The following is a 20,748-nucleotide window of genomic DNA, read 5'->3' on the forward strand; positions in this document are numbered from 1 at the left end:
AGAGATGCCACCTTCTCTGGCACATTTGGCTGTGTAAAAATGTAATAGAACACATCTACCTCCAATATCTGCCAGAGTGACCTGGAACAAGAGGTGGAGGTTGAACTTTGTCTGCAAGGATGAGCACAGGGACCGCTTCATTGTTTCTGTGGTTTAACCTTGAAATTACTTTGGCACTGGATGAGGAACTACTTGGTGTCAATGTCTGTTTCTAATTTCACTAACCAAAAGCTGGGTTTGGGGATGTCCGTTTCTTGTTTTTCTCCTCTAGCCATGCGTATGATTACTGCATTAATCAGAGAAACTGAGGCACAAACAACCACAGACTGTGCTGGAACCAGAGTGGATCACAGTGGCTGACACTCAGCACCCGGGCCCCTCGTGCTGCTCAGAGTTTGTGCTCAGCTCCCCTTGCAGTCCCTGTCACTGTGTCACTCAGAGCACAGAAGTACACAGCTGAATCTGACTCTTGAACTGAGTCTTTCTTCAAGTGGAAAGAAGTGGTTTCTTTACGGTATGTGGCTTCAAAACCTTTGTTGCTTCCCTTCTCATCAGTCTTCACGGCTTTCAGGAGGAGTTGTGGACCTTCTCCAGGATATTGGACATACCAGAAAAGGGAAGGATATCCTGTGGCTGTGTACGTGCAGTTTATAGTCAGGAAGGCCTTTTCTGAGAGAGTCACTGGCCCTTCCATCTGGGTCACTGAATCTCCACGCGTTCTTCCTAGGGGAAAAAAAGAGAGAGAGAGACATAGAGAGATATGTTTAGCCTTGAGCATAATGCTCTTAGGTGAAATTGTGGTTAAAGATTTTTTTTGGCTTGATAGAAGACAGAGTCCAAATTTTAAAAGGCATCTTACTTACCAAGCAGTAAGAGTATCACAGATACTAAGCCTGGAGAACAGTTCATCTTTAGTGTGTTACCCAAATAATGATCTTGATCCTTAACATGAAGAAATCACAGTGAAACCTACAGCGAAAGCAGGAAATGAGCTTGTGTTAGGCAGCCACTCCCTCTGGTGGACAGGGGCTGAACTGGGATGAATGTTTTCCTGGACTCCTTCCAAAAGTCCGAAATAGGTCCTCAACCCTGACCTCATTTATAAGGCCCATGCCAGTCTCAGGTGGTCCTTGTAAATATGAAGGGCAGATGTTATCATCTCTATGGTCTATTTTATCAATTTTGTTCTTTGGACACTATCTGACATAAAAGATCTTTAGCAGAGCATCCTAGGGTATTTCTGTAGGTGAGATTTCCATTTTCTTGGATATTTTAATACAGGCCAATACTTTCATGTATCCATTGCAGGCCAGTGGTATAACTCAATGGGATGTCAGACAAGGGTTTTGAGTTGAAATCAGAGAGAGTGTTAAGAAGTCTTGCTGTTACTAAGTCTTTGTTTTTCAGCACTGTATCCTAACATGTAGAGCAGTGACTGACATTTACTGATAAGATATGACCTCAGATTAATAGCTTATTCCCTCACAATTTCAATGACTCCAAGATAAATTGCTTGCTTATAACAGGCAGGCAATAAGTGTTAACACTATACTCATGGAGATCTGGCCTCAAGGACGCTTTCTACTGTGGTCATATGCAACATTTTGTTGCCAAAGTTTAATCAAATAATTTCCTCTGGTGATGTAGGGAACCCACATGTAGATTTGCATCAATAGACTGAAGCATGAGTTAGAACTTTCCTCTTCTCTTGCTTTACAAATTGATAAAGACACATCAGCTGATAATTGAGGTTCTAAAACCTGGTTATGTGAGAAATGAATTAACTCGTGAGTCATTTAAAATTAAAGATGTTGGGACAAAACCACTAACTTTAGGAATCACAACTTCCAAGATTTCAAACCACAATTTCCAAGATTCAAAGGGTTTCATTTTTTAAAAACTTCCCTGGTGGTTTTGTTGCTGCCTGCCTGATAGTTGTTTGCAAGATTTTGTTTGTGAACACTGTCCTATACCAAGATGGCTATCAACTATCAGAGATAACACTCTGAGGTCATCACAAAAGAAGTCCCTATGATTACACAGATTGTTAAAGCTGGTCTTTTCCTATGAAGTGTCTGCAGCAAAAACAAACACTTCATTATGCTTCCTTCCTATGAGTTTTCATTTTATGACATAACAAAAGAAAACAAAAACCTTTTCTGGTAAGATGGCAGACTAAACGCAGCTGAAATATGCCTCTTACGTGAGAGAAACTAAAATATCAGGAAAGATTTGTTCAAGTGCAATGGATTACTCAGTTTGTGTTTTGTCTCCCATTTTCTTGACATCGCATTTCATAAGAGCGTAACTTTTAAATTTTAGTGAAGTGCAGCTTATCAGTAATAAAAAATGTACCAATAAAAAAGCCCCATACCTGATGGATTCACAGCCAAATTCTACCAGACGTACGAAGAACTGATACCAATCATGCTGAAACTATTCCAAAAAATCAAAGAGAGATTCTTCCCTAAATGGTTCTACAAATTCAGTATTATCCTGATACCAAAATCTGGTAAAGACACAATGATAAAAGAAAACCAAAGGTCAAATCACTGATGCACATAGACACAAAAATTATCAACAAAAACTAGCATCCTGAATCCAGCAGCACATCAAAAAGCTCATCTTCATTCCTGGGATCAAGTAGGCTTCATTCCTGGGATCCAAGGTTGTTTCAACATACACAAATCAATAAATGTGATTCACCACACAAGCAGAATTAAAACCAAAACTCATGTGATCATCTCAATAGATACAGAAAAAACGTTCTATAAAATCCAATAATTCTTCATGATAAAAACCCTCAACAAACTAAGTATTGAAGGAATATACCTCAAAATAATAAGAGTGACCTATGACAAACCCATAGCCAACATCATGCTTAATGGGCAAAAGCTGGAAGCATTCACCTTGAGAATGGGAAGAAGACAAGAATGCCTACTCTCAGTACTCCCATTCAACATAGTACTAGAAGTCCTACCCAGAGCAAGCAGGCAAAAGAAAGAAGTGAAAGGCCTCCAAATAGGAAAAGAAGTTACATTATCTCTTTTCACTAACAATATAATTCTATACCTAGAACACACCGAAGACTCCACCAAAAGTATCCAGAACTAATAAATGACTTCAGGGAAGTTTCAAGATACAAAGTCAACATTAAAAAATTGGGAGCATTTCTATAAACCAATAGTGATCATACTGAGAGCTACTTCAAGAATGCAATCCAATTTACAATAGCCACATGCCCCAAAATACCTCAGAATACAACTAACCAATGAGGTGAAAGATTTATACAAGAAGAACTATAAACACAGCTGAAAGAAATCATAGAGCACACAAACAAATGGAAAAACATTCCGTGCTTATGGATTGGAAGAATCAATGTCATCAAAATGTCCATATTGCCCAAAGCAATCTACAAATTCAACACTATTCCTATCAAATTGTCAATGTCATTTTTCACAGAATTAGCAGAAACATTCTAAAATTCATCTGGAACAAAAAAAGAACCTGAATAGCCAAAGCAATCCTTAAAAAAAGAAAGAACAAAACTAGAGACATCACAGTACCCAACTTCAAATTGTAGTACAAGGCTAGGTAACTAAAACTTGGCCTTAGTAATGGTACAGAAATGAACACAAAGACCCACGGAACAGAATAGAGAACTGAGAAATAAAGCCATACACCTATGATCATCTGATCTTTGACAAAGCCAACAGAAATATGCAATGGCGAAAGGACTTATTCAACAAATGGTGCTGGGATAACTGCCTAGAAATATGCAGATGAATAAAACTGGACCTCTGTCGGTCACCACATACAAAAATTAATTCAAGAGAGATTGAAGGCTTAAATGTAACACCTCATAGAAATCCTAGAAGAAAACCTAAGAAACACACTTCTGGATATCAGCCTAGGCAAACAATTTTTGGCTAAATTCTCAAAAGCAATTGCAACAAAAACAAAAATTGGCAAGCGGGACTTATTTAATCTAAAAGGCTTCCGCACAGCAAAAGAAACTATCAACATAGTTAGAAGACAACTTATAAAATGGGAGAAATTATTTGCTATACATCCTACAGAGGACTAGTATCCAGAATCTATAGTGAACTTTAACAAATCAACAGGAAATGAACAAATAACTCCATTAAACAGTGGGCAAAGAATTTGAACAGACACCTCTCAGCAGAAGACATACAAGTGGCCGACAAACATGTTAAAAATTCTTTCATATCACTAATCATCAAAAAAATGCAAATCGAAATCACAATGAGATACCATCTCATACCAGTCAGAATAGCTATTATTAAAATTCAAAAAATAACAGGTGCTGGCAAGTTTGCAGGAAAAATGGAATACTTATACACTGTTGTTGGGAATGCAAATTAGTTCAGCCCCTGTGGAAAGCAGTGTGGAGATTTCTCAGAAAACAAATAAAAACATTTATGGTTCAAGTCAGCGATCCCATACCTGGCTATATATCCAAAGGAATATAAATCATTATACCAAAAAGACACATGCACTCATACGTTTATCACAGCACTATTTACAATAGCAAAGACATGGAAACAACCTAGGTGCCCATCAATTGTGGATAGACTATAGAAAATGTGGTACATATACACCATGGGATACTATGCAGCCATAAAATGAATGAAATTATATCCTTTGCAGAAACTTGTATGCAGCTAGAGGTCATGATCTTAAGCAAATTAGTGCAGAAACAAAAAACAAAATATCATATGTTCTCATTATAAGTGGAAGCCAGATTGTGAGTACACACAGACATAAAGATGGGAATAACAGACATTGTGGACTCCAAAAGGAGGGAGAGAGGGAGGGGGAAGAGCTGAAAAACGTACTATGTTCACTATCTAGGTGACTTCCTGTTGTGTACTATGTTCACTATCTGGGTGACCAACTAGAAGCCCAAACCCAGCATTACTCAATATACCCTTGTTACAAACCTCCACCTGTAAATCTAAAAATAAAATGAAAAAGGAAAGAAAAAACCTTCAGAAGTGTTAACAGAATAAAATTTCGGAGAAGGACCCAACCTTCTGCAAGGACCTGTAAACATTTATACCTAGACACATAGCTAAGAACAGACATTTAGTTCATTCTGTTTCCTGGAGTTCACTCTCCCCAGATTCAGATAAAGAATGCATCCAGAGTCAGCATATGAATAGTTTCTCAGATACAGACTTGAATAAGAAATTCAGGCCCAGATATTGTTTGGGTTTGCAAATCTCTTCTCCTTCTCCTCCACCTTCCCAATCACTTCATCAGAAACAAGCCTAGAACTATGTTGAAAATGAATTCTGAAAAATCAGCTATAAATTTCTATTCTGATATACAAAGGGGAATGCAAAATAAGCTGGAATGATGCTGGGTTGAAAATAAACAGTAGAGCACATGGGTGAAAACTGTTATCTATACTTAAGAAAAATAGTTTAAACCCAGTGAGAATAGTTTGCATTTTGGACCATATCAGAAGACTTCTGTGATGTTGAAGACATGTACTTTTAAATTTGAATTTTTTAATGGTTTTATTGATGTATAATTTACATAAAAATTAACTGCACCAAAGTAAAGTGAACATTTTTATAAGATTTGACATACATACGGACTTATGATGCTGTTATCACAATCAACATGATGAATATTTACATCACCCCAAAAGTTTCTCATGTTTCTTTGTGCTTTTTCTCTTAACCTTCCTATCTCCCATGCCGATTTCCAAGCAATTCTCTGTCACTATATATTAGTTTGTGTATTTTATAATTTATAAAAATTAAATTATGTACACTTTTTTGGTTTATCTTCTTTCACTTAGCATAATTATTTTGAGATTCTTCCATGGTGTCATTTGAATCAATGGTTTATTTCTTTGTATTGCTGAGTAGTACTATTACATTATATAGATATAAAACAATGTGTTTGTTATTTATCTGTTGATGCACATTTCAGTTAGGCCCAGTTTGAGGCTATTACAAATAAAGTTGCTACAAATATGTGTATTCAAAATTTTGTATAGGCATATCCTGTCTTTTCTCTTAGGGCAAATAACTTGGAGTAGAATGGCTGCATCAGATATCAGGTGTATATTTGACTTATTTAAAACCTGCCTGATTATTTTCCAAAGTAATTATATTACTTTGTATTTCCACCAGTAGTACCTGAGAGTTCCAGTTGCTCCACATCCTTGTCAACCCCACTCTAATAGGTATGTAGTAGTACTTAACTGTGACTTTAATTTGCATATCCCTAATGACTAATGATGCTAAGCATGTTTTCATATGCCTATTTGCCGTTCATATAGTTTCTTTGCTGAAGTGTTTGTTCAAGTCTTTTGCCCATTTTATTCACTTTTCTATTTTTTTTTTTTTGTTGTTGTTAATGGATTCTGTGGGCTCTTTGCATAACTCAAATAAATGATTTTATCAGATACCCAATTTGCAAGTATTTTTCCAGTCTATAGCTCATCTATTAATTCTATTGACAGAGTTGTTTCCAGAGGCAGTTTTAAATTTTTATGAAAACCAATTTATCAGTTTATCAACTTTTTGGTTTTTATGGGTCATGTTTTGCTATCATATCTAAGAAATGTTTGCATAGGCCAAGGTCACAAAAATTTCCTCCTATTTTCTTCTAGAAGTGTTATGATTTGGGGTTTTACTCATCACTTTAAGTAACTTTTTGTATATGGTATGAGAGTGTCAAAGTTTATTATTTTGCATATGGATATTCAATTATTTAAGCACTATTTGTTGAAAAGACTATCCTTTCCAAATTGAATTGCCTTTTTACCTTTATCAAAAAGTAGTCGTTCATGTATATATGGGTCTATTCCTGGGCTCTATTCTGTTCTATTAATCTGTTAGTCTATCTGTACACAAATGCCACATTGTCTTGATTACTGTGGAAAACGGCTTGCAGTAAGATAGTATTATCCCTCCAAATTTTTTCTTTTCCAATGCTATTTTGGCTATTCTAGGTGCCTTATATTTCTGAATAAATTTTATAATGAGATTGCTAATTTTAAACAAAAAAATGATGAACTTTTATTGTGGTTATATTGAATCTATAGAATAATTGAAACAGAACTAACATTTTAACAATATTGAGTCTATCAATCTGTGAACATAGTTTATCTCTCCATTCTTTAGGTCTTAATTTCTCTCCTGAGGTTTTGTGGATTTAAGTTACCAGGTCTTCTAAACTTTATAAGATTAATCTGTAAGCATTTAATATTTTTGATGCTATTGTAAATGGTATTGTGTTTTTAATTTTAATTTCTGATTGTCCCATGTGAAAATATATAAATACAATTAATTTTTGCAAATTGATCATTTATCCTGCAGCCTTTAAAATCTTACTTATTTGTTCTGGTAGATTTTCTGTAGATGCTTTGGATTTTCTACTTAGACGATTATGTTATCTGCAAATAAAGCTTGATTTATTTCTTCCTTTCCAAACTGTATGCCTGTTGTTTCCGTCTCTTGCCTTATTGCACTGGATAGACATTCTAGTACAATATTAAAGAAAAACAGTGAGAGCAATAACTTTTCTCTTATGTCTGATCTTAGGGAGAAAGAAGCCTTTAGTTTTTCACCAAGTATGACACTTGACATAGGTTTTTGTAAGGTTCCTTTATTAAGTTGAGAAAGTTCCTTTTAATTTCGCATTTAGAGAGAGTTTTTAATCAGGAGTGGATGCTGGATTTTGTCACATGCCTTTTCTGGGTCTATTGAGAATATTCTCATTATTAGATCATCTGCTACTTGTTAATCTTCTTTGATACATTATTGATGAATTCTCACAACACATACTAAAGAAGCTATCACTATCACATTTTACAAAAAATGAAACACAGCACACAAGTATTCAGCAAGTACATGGCAAAGTTAATAGTTTTGAACATAAACCTCATTAATAGCAAAACATGCGTTCCCTATTTTTTCCAGTATAAATTGCTTTCAGAGAAATTTGAGAGGGAAGTTAGAAGACACCAAAATGACTTTTTCCCAAGCCCTTGAAATATTTTAAGACAGCAAGTTAATAGGTGCTCCATTTATCCAAATGAATTTTTTTTAATAACTAAATAATTTCAGGTCTGATTATTTGACTAAAAGAGGAAAGAAAACATATTTTAGGCCGGGAGCGGTGGCTCAAGCCTGTAATCCCAGCACTTTAGGAGGCCGAGACGGGCGTATCACGAGGTCAGGAGATCGAGACCATGCTGGCTAACACGGTGAAACCCCGTCTCTACTAAAAAAACTAGCCGGGCGAGGTGGCGGGTGCCTGTAGTCCCAGCTACTCGGGAGGCTGAGGCAGGAAAATGGAGTGAGCCCGGGAGACAGAACTTGCAGTGAGCCGAGATCCGGTCACTGCACTCCAGCCTGGGCAACAGAGCGAGACTCCATTCCAAAAAAAAAAAAAAGAGAAGAAAATATATTTTAAAGGATAAACAAACTGCAGTTTAGGAGCTGACCACCAGGTAGTGGCATAAGCATTCTTTTCAGTCCAATTATTAAACACCTGATGAGCAACACATGGTAGCAAGGCTGAAAAGGTTTCTAAAGTTCTGTGAACCACCAGAGTACTGGAACTTTATTCATGGCCAGTGATCACTCTCTTTCTCTTCCTGGAAACTTGCTTGTGATAAAGGAGTCTAAAGCATAGTTGTTCAAATTAACCAGTATGAAAATTTCTCACATACAGGATGATAGCTTAATTCTTTCTAATAACTAACATTATTTAAAGCATGGGTTAGTCTGTGCACAGTCATCATTATGAAGCATTATTTCACAAGATTATGCAAGGTTTAAGGACATAAATGAGAATAATTTTCAAGAATATTCCAAAAATCTGAACTCTATACAATCCATCAACTTGAACAATACTTACTGGTCCAGCAATTTCTAGAATAAAACTTGGTACAGTTCACAATAAAAGAAAAATACAAAAACAATAATATGGAAGTCAAAACTTTGTGATAAATATGGTTGAACAAATTCATCATTTTCCCCTTGTCTTCATAGAAATAATCTAAATGCAACCAGAAATTTAAGAACAATAACACTATATCTATAATTGGGGTCAAATTAAGAGAGAGAACCCAAATATTTTTAAAAGCCAACAAAATTAAATGAGCCTGCACAAATGCACATACACATACAGGTACAGTGAATCATCCTAGATCCAAATGAAACAATACACCAAACCAGGTATTAGAACATCTTTGGCCTTCTTAAAGTTTGTTAATATCAAGCATTATATTAACAGATTTTCAAGTATTAAATAACCTTTACATTCCCAAAATAAATTCAACTTAATTACGTTGTATTTTTTGTGCATGTATTTGTCCCTTCTCACTTTTTTTTCCTGGATCGTGTTAGTTTTCTAATTGTTTTCAAAATATCATGTTGTGGTTTTATCATTGATTTTATTATTTTCCTTTGAGCCATTAATTTCTTGCTTTTATTTTTAATTCCTTCAATCTACTCTCAACCATTTTATTTTACTGTTTATTTTATAACTCCTGGAGTTGTATATTGAATTGGTTTACTTTTATTTTTCATTGTTTACTGAAAATTCATCAATTGGAGTCAAATGACTTAAGTTTAAGTGTTGAATCTTTATTTACTAGATCAATGGACTGAGGTAAAACTTTCTGGTTCTATATCTCTCTAGTATGAAGAGTGCACATTATTTTCTCCTGGTTTAGTATTTTCAATTACTAACTAAACATTGCTTTAAAAACATGTATCCAAATACAAATTCTTCATCTCGTTCATCACATCATCATGTGTTAGAATATTTATTCTCAGAAGGACATCATTCTTTGACTTCTCAACATTTAAACTAAATTTTGAAGGGCCTGATGTATTAAAGATTAAAATGATTACATTATGAAGTTCATACTTCTATGTATACTTGAAGTTTTGCAGCCTACATGAGTTATCCTGAGGGACATGAGACTAAGGTCCCATCCTCCACTCTACTGTCACAATATCTGAAATTCCACCATTAAAGATGCTTGTAGTTAGAACTAATAAATGAATTTAGCAAACTTGAAGGATACAGAACAGCACACAAAACTCAATTGCATTTCTATACACTAACAATGAACACTTTGGAAATTAAGAAAATAATTCCATTTACAATAGCATCAAAAAGAATAAAATATTTAGGAATAAACTTAAACAACGATGCTAAGACTTGTACAATGAAAACTAAAATGCTCCTGAAATAAATTAAATAAGGCACACGTAAGTTGAAAGACATTTGATATTTATGGATTGGGGAATTTAATATCATTAAAATGTTGATGCTACCCAAAGCAATCTACAGATTCAATTCAGTCCCTATCAAAAACCCAATAGTGTTTTGCAGTAATAGAAAAATCCATTCAAAAGTTCATATGACATCTTGAGAAACCCCAAATAGCCAAAATAATCTTGAAAATGAAGAACAAGTTTGGAAGGTCTCACACTTCCTGATTTCAAAGCTGATTACAATGCTACAGTAATACAGCAAAAACTGTGTGGTGCTTGCATAATGACAGTCATATAGACCAATGAAATACAACTGACAGCCCAAAATTAACCTTTGCATTTATGACCAAATTATTTTAGAAAAGGGTCCTAAGACTGTTTAAGGATGAAAGGAAAGTCTTTTCAACAGTGTTGGGAAAAACTGGATATCCACACGCAAAAGAGTGAAACTACATCTTATCTTACAGGGAAAAGCTTCACGATTTAGATTTGGCAATAATTTCTTTTTCTTTTTTCTTTTTTTTTTTTTTCAGCCTTCAGAAAGCATGAAGTTGGCAATAATTTATTGGCTATGATACCAAAAGCGTAGGATGCAAAAGAAAACTTAGATAAATTTGACTACATCAAAATTAAAAACAACTGTGCATCCAAGTGCACAGTTAATGGAGTGACAGAGTGAATAAACAACCATGGAATGGAAAAAATATATATCAGATCATATATCTGACAAAAGGTCAATATCCAGAATATATAAAGAACTCTTACAAATCGGTAGAAAAAAAGATAACCCAGGCCAGGCACGGTGGCTTACACCTGTAATCCCAGGAATTTGGAGGCTGAGGTAGGTGAATTGCTTTCGCTCAGGAGTTCGAAACGAGCCTGGGCAACATGGCAAAACACCATCTCGAAAGAAAGAAAGAGACAAAGAAAGAGGAAAGGAAGAAAGGAAAGAAAGAGAGAAAGAGAGAAAGAAAAGAAACAAAGAAAGAAAAAAAAGAGAAGAAAGAAAGAAAGCCCAATTAAAAATGGATAAAGAAGTTATACAGGAATTTTTCCAAAGAAGATATACAATTGACCAATAAGCACAGGAAAAGATACTCATCATCACGAATTATTAGGGAAATGCAAATAAAAACCATAATGACATACTACTACTTCATGCCCATTAGTATGGCTACTATTAATATCAAAAATAATGATAACAAAAGAAGTGTTGATGAAATGTGGAGAAATCAAAACACCTTTGTCTTGGTAAAAATGTAAAATGGTACAGCAGCCACTGTGGAAACCAGTTTGGCAGTTCTTTAAAAAATTAAAAATAGAATTATTATGTGATTCAGCAATTGCACTTCTGGGTATATCCCCTCCAAAATTGAAAGAAATGGGGGATATACCCCAAATATTGAGATGTTTGCATACTCATGTTGACAGCAACTTATTCACAATAGCCAAAAGATAGAAACAGCTCAAATTTCCATTGACAGATAAATGGATTAACAAAATAGGGTATGTACACACAATTGAATAATATGCAGCCTTATAAAGGAAGGAAATTCTGAAAACCTGCTTCATGCTATCACATGAATAAACTTTGAGGACATTATGCTAAATGAAATAAGTCAGTTACAAAAAAACATTGTATGATTCCAGTTATACAAAGTACCTAGAGTAGTCAAACTTATAAAGACAGAAAGTAGGGATGGTTCCTAGGGATTAGGTGGAGAAGAGAATAGAGAGCTATTGTTTAGTACGCACAGAGTTTCAGGTTTCCAAGATGAAAAGAGTTCTCAAGATGGATGGTAGTGATGGTTGCACAACAAAGGAATGTACTTAACACTACTGAAGTGTCCGTTTATAAATGGTTAACAAGGCAAAATTTATGTTATATATATTTTTCCACAATTAAAAATAATTTAAAATTTTTTTAACATGTTTCTCTTTAAGATTTAGACTATACACATCTACTTTTCAAACGCAAAAATATAAGAGGATGTTGCAATACAAGATCACTTAGCAACCAACCATTACCATTCAAAACTTAGGGAAGGAGAAAATGGTGTTGGAGGTAGAAGAAGATTGAAAAGAATGAGGATTTTGCATGGTGGAACAAGTCTGCGGGTGTGCAAAGTGATCCACACGATGGCATAAATGCTTTTGAAAGATTAGTAAAATGAAGGACAAAAGCAGAGAAAAGAGAGACTTCAAATTCTGTCTCTCTACAATGTCCCTCTAAGAGCCAGTAATTTATTAATCATTTTATGGATAAATCTGGTATGGGGCAGGTAAACCCTACAGTATAGAAATTGAGCTATTACATGCTAGAGATCACAATAAGATTGTTACATGGACTGAGTTCTCGGCACAAAGTTTGTCACTCTATAGGTGCTGAATGATTTTTTTAAAAATAAATGGATATATAAGTGAATAAATAAGTTTTTAAAAATCAAGCTGTATTATTTTGTTAATACACTGCCTTCCGGGTTTTAATTACTTAATTTAAATATTTGCATCTCTATTCAAGAGTAAATTTTTTGTCATTAAAAAAAACTGAATACATTTATTAAACTAAGGTAGAGTGACCATTTCCATATTATGTTTTACCTGTGGTTACAAAGGTTTTCCCAGAAGTAGGTGCCAAGAAATACAATGATAATGACTGAAGAGTTAGTGAAAGACAACATTTCTCAACTAAAAAACTGATTTTTGGTGCATTCCAAAGTTATCTTTCAGTAGAGTCTTGTTTCTAAGATTCCAATTTTAGATGTCATTTCTATTGAATTTGAACTAATTACTGATTAGGCTGAAAGCGTGTGATTTCTTTACTGGTTCTCTCTAACTACCTAAAAGGTAAACTACTATTTGTAAACTCGAACTTGGAGTGAGATGTGAGTGTGTGTGTGTGTGTGTGTGTGTACATGCCTGCAATATCCTTCACATCATCCCTTAGATATTATGTTAGAGTGAACATATCTTGCCTGTCTAGACTGTGTGTTGTAACAAGGGTGAGGATTATGAAACTCTTTCATAAAATGTCTATCAGGCCGGGCGCGGTGGCTCACGCCTGTAATCCCAGCACTTTGGGAGGCGGAGACGGGTGGATCACGAGGTCAGGAGATCGAGACCATCCTGGCTAACACGGTGAAACCCCGTCTCTACTAAATATTACAAAACAACTAGCCGGGCGAGGTGGCGGGTGCCTGTAGTCCCAGCTACTCGGGAGGCTGAGGCAGGAGAATGGCGTGAACCCGGGAGGCGGAGCTTGCAGTGAGCCGAGATCTGGCCACTGCACTCCAGCCTGGGCGACAGAGCAAGACTCCGTCTCAAAAAAAAAAAAAAAAAAAAAAATATGTCTATGAAAGACTCCATCTAATAGATGTGAAAATAGCTGTAAAAGTACATTTGGCTTATTTTAATTTGTTCTCTACTATTTATTTGGTAGAAATATCTAGAGGTTCTATTATAGTAAATGGTTCAAGAAATCCACTCACCTTGCTCTTTCTATATTGAAAACAGTAGCAGCTACATTAGAGGCAGCAGCATAAGCTACACAAGCTCAAGGTACTCGAAGAGACATATTCAACTAAATAAGATTCCAGATCTCAGAAATAAAATGAGGTACTTTAAAAATTTTTAATTTTAAATTTAAATTTGAAATTTAAAATTTAAATTAAAATTTTAAAATTAATACTATGTATCCAACTGCTATTTTATATCAAATTATATGAATATGAATATATGGATATTCATTCTAACTGATTTAATAAGATGTATACATGCTTATTACAACGTGTTTTATATTGGCATGGGACACTTGCAAATATATATTCAGTTTCTTCAGTGAATTTTTAAATATGTTCTTTTAAGTTCTTCGATACATGTTCAGAATATGCAGCTTTGTTACATAGGTAAACGTGTACCATGGTGATTTGCTGCACCTATCAACCTATTATCTAGGTATTAAGCCTCGCATGCATTAGCTGTTTATCCTGATGCTTTCCCTCCCCCTGCCTCCCCAACAGGCCCCAGTGTGTGTTGTTCCCCTTCCTGCATCCATGTGTTCTCACTGTTCAGTTCCCACTTATAAGTGAGAACTTGTGGTGTTTGATTTTCTGTTCCTGTGTTAGTTGGCTGAGGATAAGGGCTTCTACCCCCATCCACGTCCGTGCAAAGGACATGATCTCATTTATTTTTATTGCTGCATAGTACCCAAGGTGTATATGAACCACATTTTCTTCATCCAGTCTATCATTGGTGGGCATTTGGGTTGATTGTACTTCTATGCTATTGTGAATAGTGCTCCAATTAACATATATGTACAGGTATCTTTATAATAGAATGATTTATATTCCTTTGGATGTATACCTAGTAATGAGATTGCTGGGTCAAATGGTATTTCTGGCTGTAGGTCTTTGAGGAATCACCACATTGTCTTCCACAATGGTTAAACTAATTTGCGTTCCAACCAAGAGTGCAAAAGCATTTCTATTTCTCCACACCCTTGCCAGCATCTGTTGTTTCTTGACTTTTACATAGGAGAGTAGGCTGGGTGTGGTGGTGGCTCACGCCTGTAATCCCAGCACTTTGGGAGTCCGAGATGGGCAGATCACGAGGTCAGGAGTTCGAAACCAGCCTGAACAACAGGTTGAAACCTCATCTCTACTAAAAATACAAAAATTAGCCAGGTATGGTGGTGGCGTGCGCATGTAATCCCAGCTACTCAGGAGGCTGAGGCAGGAGAATTGCTTGAACCTAGGAGGCAGAGGTTGCAGTAAGCCGAGATTGTACCACTGCACTCCAGTCTGAGCAACAGAGCGAGACTCCACCTTAAAAAAAAAAAAAAAATCGGGGAGTAAATATTTTTATCGCCCTATTTTTTTAGGTGTTGGGTTAAGATTAGGCTAGGTTCATAAAATAAAATTTAATGGTTCAAGCAGTATGAATATATTGCAAATTATCTACACTTTAAAGTTAGAAATTCTTAGCTATATAACCAAGATGATTTTTAAATAGCATTTCTTTGTACTGGGAATATCAGTAAAAATTAATATATAAAAGATAATTTCATTTAAAATGCGTATATATAGATGAATGTGTGGGAACAGTTATATACAAATCCATATGAAGATAAAATTAAGAAACTTCACAATGTAATAGAGAACATAAAAGACCCTATACAAATGAAAAAATATCATTTTTCTCAATAAAAACGTACAAAAGCAAGTTGATATTTGTTAACATATTCATTAAATGCCATTTCAACTTCCTGGTTTTTAGACATTTTTGTTTTGTCAGTTTAACAGAAGGGTATTGAACATAAGGAAAATGTGACAGAACTTTTAACATACTGAAAACTAAATGTGCAAGAATTATTTTTTAAAACCTTGAAAAAGATTTTTCGTGAAAAGTGATTTACCCTAAGAGATTATAAAATTTATTGTGAAATGACATTTTGAGATTGTCATAGAATGAAACAAATAGATCAGTAGAACTAAATAAACTGTGTGGAAACATAGTGAAAGGGAAATTTCTTATATTTCAAAAATGGTGATTCATTTTAGAAGAAAAGATGTCTTATTTATATATAAATGAAAAGGTTTGTGCCTCTTTGAGGAAGATTCACCACATGTCCTTCTGGAAGCCACTAAATAATTATCACTTCATGGATAAGAATGTTGAAAGGCAGGTAAATCTGTAGTATGGAAACTGATTTCTTCCACATTCGAGGTGTTAATAAGATGAAATGAGCTCTTAGCACAAAGTTTGTCACATAGTAGATATCTTTAGAAAATAAATGTGAGTACCATTTACTCACAGCAAACAAACCTAAATCAAACTAATCCACTAAACAATATAAACAACACAACATATTTAGAAGGGAAACATAAAAGGTTTCAATGCCTTTCTTATTTAAAACAATGCCAATAACACAATAAATACAAGGAGATTTCAAAAGGTTCATATAAAGTAAAATTAAAATATAAAAATTAAGCAATGGTAACAAAATGCTAAAATTGACAAGTGGGATCTAATTAAACTAAAGAGCTTCTGCACAGCAAAAGAAACTAACATCAGAGTGAACAGGCAACCTACAGAATGGAAGAAAATTTTTGCAATCTACTCATCTGACAAAGGGCTAATATCCAGAACCTACAAAGAACTCAAACAAATTTACGAGAGAAAAACAAACAACCCCATCAAAAAGTGGGCAAAGGATATGAACAGACATTTCTCAAGGGAGGACATTCATACAGCCAACAGACACATGAAAAAATGCTTGTCATCACTGGCCATCAGAGAAATGCAAATCAAAACCACAATGAGATACCATCTCACACCAGTTAGAATGGCAATCATTAAAAAGTCAGGAAACAACAGGTGCTGGAGAGGATGTGGAGAAATAGGAACACTTTTACACTGTTGATGGGATTGTAAACTAGTTCAACCATTGTGGAAAACAGTATGGCGATTCCTCAAGGATCTAGAACTAGAAATACCATATGACCCAGCCATCCCATTACTGGGTATATACCCAAAGGATTATAAATCATGCTGCTATAAAGACACATGCACACGTATGTTCATTGCGGCACTATTCACAATAGCAAAGACTTGGAATCAACCCAAATGTCCATCAGTGACAGACTGGATTAAGAAAATGTGGCACATATACACCATGGAATACTATGCGGCCATAAAAAAGGATGAGTTTGTGTCCTTTGTAGGGACATGGATGCAGCTGGAAACCATCATTCTCAGCAAACTATCACAAGAGCAGAAAACCGAACACCGCATGTTCTCACTCATAGGAGGGAACTGAACAATGAGATCACTTGGACAGGGGAGGGGGAATGTCACACACTGGGGCCTATTATGGAGAGAGGGGAGAGGGGAGGGATGGCATTGGGAGTTATACCTGATGTAAATGACAAGTTGATGGGTGCTGACGAGTTGACGGGTACAGCACACCAACATGGCACATGTATACATACGTAACAAACCTGCACGTTGTGCACATGTACCCTAGAACTTAAAGTATAGTTAAAAAAAAAAAAAAAAGAACTGACCTTCCAACATAAAAAAATAAATAAAATATAAAAATTGTAAAAAACTTTATTCCTGAAATAAGCTCCATCGAGCTCAAAACACTTTTGTAAGCAATGATACTAGCCATTTAGTTCATTGTTGCATAACTGAGGGTCCCGGGAATTTAATCATGTCAATGAGTTCTTTTTTACATTACTAACTAAAGAAAATGGGTGCCTTTTAAAGATTTTTTTAAGATTAAGAAACAAAAAGAGGTTCAAGGAGCCAAATCAAGGCTAGGTAGATGCCTAACGATTTTCCATCAATACTCTTACAAAATTGCCCTTGTTTGATGAGAGGAATGAGCAGGATCATTGTTATGGTGAAGAAGAAATCTCTGATGGAGCTTTCCTAGGCACTTATCTCCTAAAGCTTTGGCTACATATCTCAAAACATGCCCATAATAAGCAAATGGTTTTGCTCTTTGGCCCTTGAGAAAGCCAACAAGCAAAATTCCTTGAGTGTCCCAAAAAACTGTTGCCATAATTTTTTCACTTTACTGGTCCACCTTTGCTTTGACTGGACCACTTCCACCTCTTGGTAGCCATTGTTTTGATTGTGCATTGCCTTCAGAATTATACTGGTAAAGCTATGCTTTATCTCTTGTTACAGTTCTTCAAAGAAACGCTTCAGGAGCTTGATCCCACTTGCTTTAAAATTTCTATTGAAAGCTCTGATCTTGTTTGCAACTGATCTAGGTGCAATGGTTTTGGCACCCATCGAATGGAAAGTTTGTTCAACTTTAATTTTCAGTCATAATTGTGTAAGCTGAGCCAACTGAGGTGTCTATGGTGTTGGTTATTGTTTCTGCCATTAGTCACCAGTCTATTTCAATCAGGGCACAAATAAGATTAACATTTTCCAAACCAATTGGTGTGGATGGTCTGCCACTGCAGGCTTTACCTTCAACATTGTCTCATCCCTTCTTAAAATGAGTTATCCACTTACAAACTGCTGATTTATTTGAAGCATTGACTTCGTAAACTTTCAGAGAGAATTGATGATTTCATGATTCTACTACCCAACCTTCACCATAAATGTGAAGCTTTTTTTTTTTTTTTTTTTTTTTTTGCTTCATTTTAGCAGAATCTGTTGCTCAAATAGGGGTTCTTTTCAGATTGTTGTCTTATTTTTCTTAGCGCCTCAAAGTAGATCCTGTCTACATATAACAATTTAAGTGTAAGTTTATTTTGGTGCAAAAAAAATTGAAATCCAAAAATAGTTTTTATAATACACATTTTTCATGAACTTTTTGTAGATCCCCAGTATTTGCTGAACAAATTGATGTGAAAATTCACAGAGATTTTTAATGATTTTTCAGTCGTATGTTTTTGAATCCAGTTCAATTTAGTGGCCAAATGGCAAATTGTTTATTGTGGCAGATTTTTATCTTCAACCTTCAGTCACAAATTTGATATGTCTAACTTTAAACCAAAGATTCAGAGATAAGAAAGTTTTTAATTAATGATAATTTTGATCATGGCCTATGAACTTAAAGAGGTGTTTTCTTAGAGTGAGTGTATTTCCTACAACACTGCCTCTGTGCTGCTACAGCTGTAGCCACTTCCTGTCTGTGATGTTGATTTCCCGCCTTGGTTCTCCAGCAGATGGAGGTCTCAAGCAGGTCCCCGGGGCTTTTGTACACCTCCCTCCGACGGTTCTCTCACTGTGCCCTCTCATTGCACAGAAATACACTGCTGAGTCCCCCACTTGTGAAGCAGAGATGACAAGGTTGACGGATTTTCTTGCCTTCTGGAAGTTCAATGAGTAGCGACCTTCTGTTGCATTTTGCTTGTCATAAGACATCTGAAGAATAAGAAAAATCATCTCTCCACTGCTGGGCTGCTTGTACCAGAATAGACCATAACTTTGATCACTGGTGTCATACGTGCAGTCCAGAGTCACAGCCTCCTTTTCCTGCACGAACATTGCTGGTTGGGTTTGAGTTATCTTCTGGGCAATGCCAGATCCTGAAGGAAAAAAAAGAGAATTTGAAGGTTTAAGGATAAAGTGGGTTGGAACAAAGAAGTTCGATTTTTGTACCCCATTACCCCTCCTTCCCAAAGTTTCCATAAAGATACTTCCAAGGTCCTTAGTTCAAACAGAAAGTCCATTAGGCCATCCCTACCTAGCCAGAGTGAAGCTGTGACCACCTTCAGCAGGCTAGAAAGTAACATGTTTGGTTCTTTTTCTAGACAAAAAAAAAAATCTTCTTCTTTATTTTCAGGACTCTGCACTGTGAGGTGAACCTGGCATGGTGGGAGAAGAATTACTGGGCCATGTGCTGCTGCTACTGCTGCCCTAGAACAGGAAACAGAGGTTTCCTGGTATAGCAAACTAATGTGTGTTATCTCACACTTCTCTATGAGAACCTCACCCAATGCAAACTTTCTTTTGGATCAACCAACTCTTAATTTGTTAACAAATCTGAAAATAAACATGGTCACATTGAGAGGAAAAATGATCATTCGACCAGCTACTGTATTTTGTCATTGCACCTGTGATGGAACTGGGAGATTGACACGTATTTTATGCCTGTAATGAATTATAGAGCCAATGTAAGATACCATAATCCTCTAGCCTCACATTTATGTATGTTGTTGTTTCTCCTAAAGTACAAATACATCACATTGTGATAAGAAGGTTTGGACAAATCTCTGCAGATCTTTTGCATTATCTATTGATATAACAATATTCCTCCTCAATTCCAATGCCTATCCAGTTGCCAATCTTGGCGCCAAACTCAGAAAAACAATCTCTCTTTGATGAAGAGTTTAAAATTAACCCCTCAGATATCAAGTTGTATTTTAAAGGTCCCGTTCTCTTTTCTATTCAGTTTCAACAGCCAGCTCTGTTCATACAGATCATATTATATATCAGAGTTTGGTTATTAGTTTATTAAGCCTTTGAATTTATATTTTTTCCATGACTTCAATTCAGACCCCAAATGAGCCCCAGCAAGCCATTCCGTTTTGTACGCCCAGCTCTGAAGAGAATGTATTCTGGGCGATCCCATATACAGGACAACTGATTATAGGATCACTGATTGCAATAAACTTTTCTTTCTGTGTGAATATTAAAGGCCATGCCCTAGTGATACCACCCAACAACATTGCAAACAACAAAGGTCATTGCCTTGCTACTGTAATTTATTTCTTAATATAGTAGCCATAGCTTATCGTTCTTGTCTTAAAATACCTTATCTTAGCCTTGTCAAAACTGATTGAAGTATCTTCAGATCTTTCACAGGAATCACCATTAAATCTTATGATACCACATACAGTACCAGTTACCTATTTTGTAAAAGCATCCATTATTTTTTCTTCCAGTTGGTGGACTAATTATGAAATATTACAAATTTATCTTCATAGTGTTCAACTTCATTACA

The 20,748-nt window shown here is 35.5% G+C and overlaps 2 gene segments (V, D, J or C); both read right to left on the reverse strand.

The window, feature by feature from the left end:
- Window positions 1-366: 366 nt before the first annotated feature.
- LOC103231422 (T cell receptor alpha variable 9-2-like) lies at window positions 367-940 on the reverse strand. The segment is given in 2 exon segments: window positions 367-723; window positions 864-940. Coding segments are annotated over 2 exon segments (381 nt in total).
- Window positions 941-18,787: 17,847 nt separating this feature from the next.
- On the reverse strand, window positions 18,788-20,322 carry LOC119618093 (T cell receptor alpha variable 14/delta variable 4-like). The segment is given in 2 exon segments: window positions 18,788-19,330; window positions 19,489-20,322. Coding segments are annotated over 2 exon segments (471 nt in total).
- Window positions 20,323-20,748: the final 426 nt, after the last annotated feature.

The sequence above is a fragment of the Chlorocebus sabaeus genome, chromosome 29 (assembly GCF_047675955.1).
Source record: "Chlorocebus sabaeus isolate Y175 chromosome 29, mChlSab1.0.hap1, whole genome shotgun sequence".
In the NCBI taxonomy this organism is placed as follows: Eukaryota; Metazoa; Chordata; class Mammalia; order Primates; family Cercopithecidae; genus Chlorocebus; species Chlorocebus sabaeus.